Source organism: Glycine max, chromosome 6 (assembly GCF_000004515.6).
Source record: "Glycine max cultivar Williams 82 chromosome 6, Glycine_max_v4.0, whole genome shotgun sequence".
NCBI lineage: Eukaryota > Viridiplantae > Streptophyta > Magnoliopsida > Fabales > Fabaceae > Glycine > Glycine max.
In genome coordinates, this window is record NC_038242.2 from 48,829,586 (window position 1) to 48,833,614 (window position 4,029).

Below are 4,029 nucleotides of genomic sequence, written 5' to 3' on the forward strand. Positions count from 1 at the left end.
CAAATAAGTGTGAAAGAATGGGGTAGCCTTGAGTCCTGACATCATAATGACGATTTGGCATCATAAGCATGGTCATACTCATTTATAAACCACTAGAACATTTGGCAAGGCAATCTTCAACAATGAAGATAACACCTCCCAATCAACCAAACAAGGAAATATTTATGGAATACAGCATGTAATGACACAGCAAATATCCTTGAATGCGATTTAAAATTGAAGTAAATAAGAACCATTATCAATTATCATCAACTACAGAGCAATACATGGAAAGGGAGAAAAATTAACCAACTCACACAACTCAAACACCACAAATACAAACAGCTGAAAGGAAGCATATGAAATACGTAAATCAAAACATTAAAATAAAACTTTACATATTACCACCGTGTATATAAAATTCCATCAGACAAGCTGATTTCTTGAACATAATAAATTCAGTAGGAAAGCAAAGGAAAATAACAGATAGAGCTGTAAATGTTCAAAAGCTAGGATAGACATTCCAAATGTCCAAGGAGCTCAACCACGTCATAGTTCTAGTGGCCATATTTCTGAAACTCCCACTCACTGTTATCTGTACAAGCAAAGAAACACAAGTCATGCACTTCTTAACCCATAAGGTCCCAAAAGAAAAAGAGGATGTAAGGAACTAGGCCTGCATACCTAGAGGACAAACTTGACGGGTCTTGAGCCATCGACTAATGCAATGGAAGTGAAAAGCATGGTTACAGACTCCTGTATAAAACGAAAGCCAGAGGAAGCAACAGTTTGAGTAATCCAGTGATAGCTAAGAAAAAACAACCACAGAAGTCTTCATAATAAAGAATGACCTACAGACTATTATTTTAAGTTCCAACTAAACTGAAATGGCACAATCTTTTTTCTCATGAGGCAATGACACACACTAATGCACTATATCTTATTCCAAAGTCACATAAGTAAGGAGATGACACCATCGAGTGGATCTAGCAATACCAAAATCTTTGTGGATCCAAAAAAGTATATTTACAGTAAGTAAACTGCAGAATTGTACATATGCAGATATTTTTAAGCAACAAATAAAATAATGATCATATGCATTTCCACAACACCAACGACCAGTGAAATAACTTGCAGTAATGAATGGACAAGCATACAATTAATTATTTGTTTGTTATGTCATTCTAGAAGGGAAAGTAAGGAAAATACATTTTGATCAGACATCATCTCTATTTCAGTATCAAGGATGGAAATGGAGAGACTGTAATGCAGAAACAATTCATGAGTCCCACAAAGTGAAGCGGCCCAACATGTTTTTTATCCATTTCAATGTTATTAACTTGCATTTCCATTATTTTTCATGATGAAACCAAACAAAAGGAAGCATCCCTTTCTTTTTCATAAGACAATAACAAACATGGAAATAATATCTCATTCTTTCCTTTCTTTTCTTTAGTATGTATCCCTTCCTTCCCTTTTCCTCCTTTACACCAAAAAAAGCCTGGAGGTCATCATAAATCACAATAGTTGATTCTTATAGTTTAAACTACAACTCCAAGGGTCAAGAAAGTACAATTAAATTTAAAAGCTGCAAATAGTTGAATAAAAAAGTGGCCACATTATGGTACCACTTATACTGATTGTCTGATTATCTCAGACTCATATCAAATAGAATGATCTAGAATCTCTATACTACTAATAACCTTGAAGGTAAGCAAACCTTAAATATAACCTAAATAAATATATGATGTGTTTAGAAATAACTGTTAGTATCTCCATTAGTTCTAAAGTGCAGAGTCCTATGGGTTAGAGTGTGGTGTTCTTGCTTTATGTTTACTATTTAACTTTGGGGTTATCACTTATCATTATCAATATGATTTGCAATAAGAAGGTTATTTCCATTAAAATGCTTGATCAAATATAGTGGAAACAATATTTTTATGTTTCCAATCCTCAATAAAGAGTTCTATTCGTATTCTGCTTAATTTTGCTTGCAAACTTCATGGCTGATTTTTTTGTCCATTTGAGAGAGGGGGGGGATTTCAATTAGGATAAGAACTATGAAGGATACCTAATCTAATAACCTGAAAAGCCACATCAATGTGAGTGAAGCAGAGGCAGTGGCCACAAGGTTAAGGAGCCAAATAGAAAGAAAACACTAAGTGTAGAGTGTTGTGCTACAGTATGCATAAGATACTGAATTTGCTTCAGTTGAAGAAATGAGACAAGTTATAAAAAGGGGAAAATACAACAAAGGAGGAAAAATTAGTGTCCTAGATAATATTAAACAAAGAAATATTAAAAGATTAACTCAGACCAACAACTACATCCAAGCCTAACCCTAAGAGTGAATCACACCATTTGCCTCACTCAACAAGATCAAGGAGACAATAGCAGCCACCATAGCCCAATAACAACCTTACACAACACAAGATACATAAACAGCACCAGGAAGAATTGGAGGATAAAAAAGCTGTGTTCCTTCAAGATTATAACTTAATGTGTTCAAACAATGGTTTTGAATCAAATACTAAAGCCTGTAAGGGAAGTATAGTTAATTTACAAAATATTCACGATTAACACACTTTGAGCATTGCACTAACAAGTTAACCTCTAATTACGAACAACATCTCCAAACACATTACCTTGCAGCTGAGACTGAAGCACTCTAACTAAACAATATTTTAACTATAAATTATATATATATATATATATATATATATATATATATAAATTAAAATTATAATATTCCAACACCTTATATCTATCTTCTTCGACCCTAATAAGATGACAGATAAGCATACAGGATTCTAAAAGCTATTTTACATAAAATCGAATTAGAAACAAGAGGGGTTTGGATCATACCCCATGCCACAGTGCATTCCTCGCTAGTGGCGCTAGCCTGGTTGGCTTGGCACTCGATGCCTAAAATAAGCGAACCAAAATTTTCAAGAAGCGGAACGAAACGCTTCAAATCAAAGAACTGTTTTCAATTGGAAAAAGTAAAATTTCTTACAGAGATCCATGATGTGGTTCCGGCAGATAGCACAGTTATCGACAACGATGTCTGCAAAAAAAAAAAAACAATGAAAAAGTGAATTTCAGAAAAAAAAAAGAATCGGAAAAATTAGGGTTTAAGGAGGGAGAAAAAAGTAAATACCCCAAGCCCAGAGAGCGACGGCGTTCCACTTCTTGATCTCGAAGCGCTTGGGCTTCTTGGAAGAAGGACCGGCGCTGCTCGAGGGCTCGCCGGCGGGAACCATAGGCACGTCGGAATCCAGAGTCGCCATCGGAATCTCGCTCTCTTTCTCTTGCAACTCTGTGTGTGTGTGTGTGATTTGTGTAGTAGTGATTAGTGCGTGAGTTTATTTCTTTGAATGTTGAATAAACAGTGGTGAAAGGTCTTCTTCTACGCTAAAGTACAATCATGCGTATGAGTATTCCCTTTCAAGGGCTTGGGCTACTGCTTTTTATTGGGCTTATGTAACTATTGGGCCAGTTCCTTCTATTAAAGAAAATATAAAAAAAAACAAAGAAATATTACGTTATTAGATTCGTACATCATAAATTCATAACTTTTTTTTTCTTTTCTAGTTTAGACACTTTCATAACTCTATTAGATGCTTAAGATAATATTAGATAAATATAATATAAAAAAATTACAAATTTTTTGTTGCCTTAGGTATATAAAAATCGTCCATCGCCTTATCTTTTTGTTCGTATTTTCTGTTACACTAAACTCAATTTCTAAAAAATCATGTTAGAATTTGTAAAATTTTACTGAGACAGCGATATTTTATAATTAAAAAATTTGTAAAAACATTTTATAAACATATTTTATAATTGTAACTACCTTTGAGGTCTTATGAAATTATACAAACATCTCCACTTTTATTTACTCTTAGATGCTAACTCCCTTAGTTTTTTGAAAAATATACCTTGATATTCTCTTGTGCATTAAACTAATTTCCCTTGTTTAAAAAATATTACACCAACATCCTCTCTTATAAGAAGGTTAATATAGTGATTGAAAAAAAGAAGAGAAATTCA

At 33.7% G+C, this 4,029-nt stretch overlaps 1 protein-coding gene across 1 annotated transcript; it reads right to left on the reverse strand.

The window, feature by feature from the left end:
• Positions 1–344: 344 nt before the first annotated feature.
• LOC100789570 (RING-box protein 1a) lies at positions 345–3,428 on the reverse strand. The gene is made up of 5 exons (XM_003527438.5): positions 3,140–3,428; positions 2,996–3,046; positions 2,845–2,904; positions 664–735; positions 345–574 (listed from the first exon to the last, which is right to left on the reverse strand). Exons 1-5 carry the CDS (start codon positions 3,267–3,269, stop codon positions 537–539), a joined length of 351 nt encoding a protein of 116 aa, XP_003527486.1. The 5' UTR covers positions 3,270–3,428; the 3' UTR covers positions 345–536.
• Positions 3,429–4,029: the final 601 nt, after the last annotated feature.

Coding starts and splice junctions, on each gene's coding strand:
- LOC100789570 (XM_003527438.5), bottom strand. CDS start 3,269: ATGGCGACTCTGGATTCCGACGTGCCTATGGTTCCCGCCGGCGAGCCC. Junction 2,905..2,995: donor GAACCACATCATGGATCTCT/GTAAGAAATTTT, acceptor CGCTTATTTTAG/GCATCGAGTGCCAAGCCAAC. Junction 575..663: donor CCGTCAAGTTTGTCCTCTAG/GTATGCAGGCCT, acceptor TTGCTTGTACAG/ATAACAGTGAGTGGGAGTTT.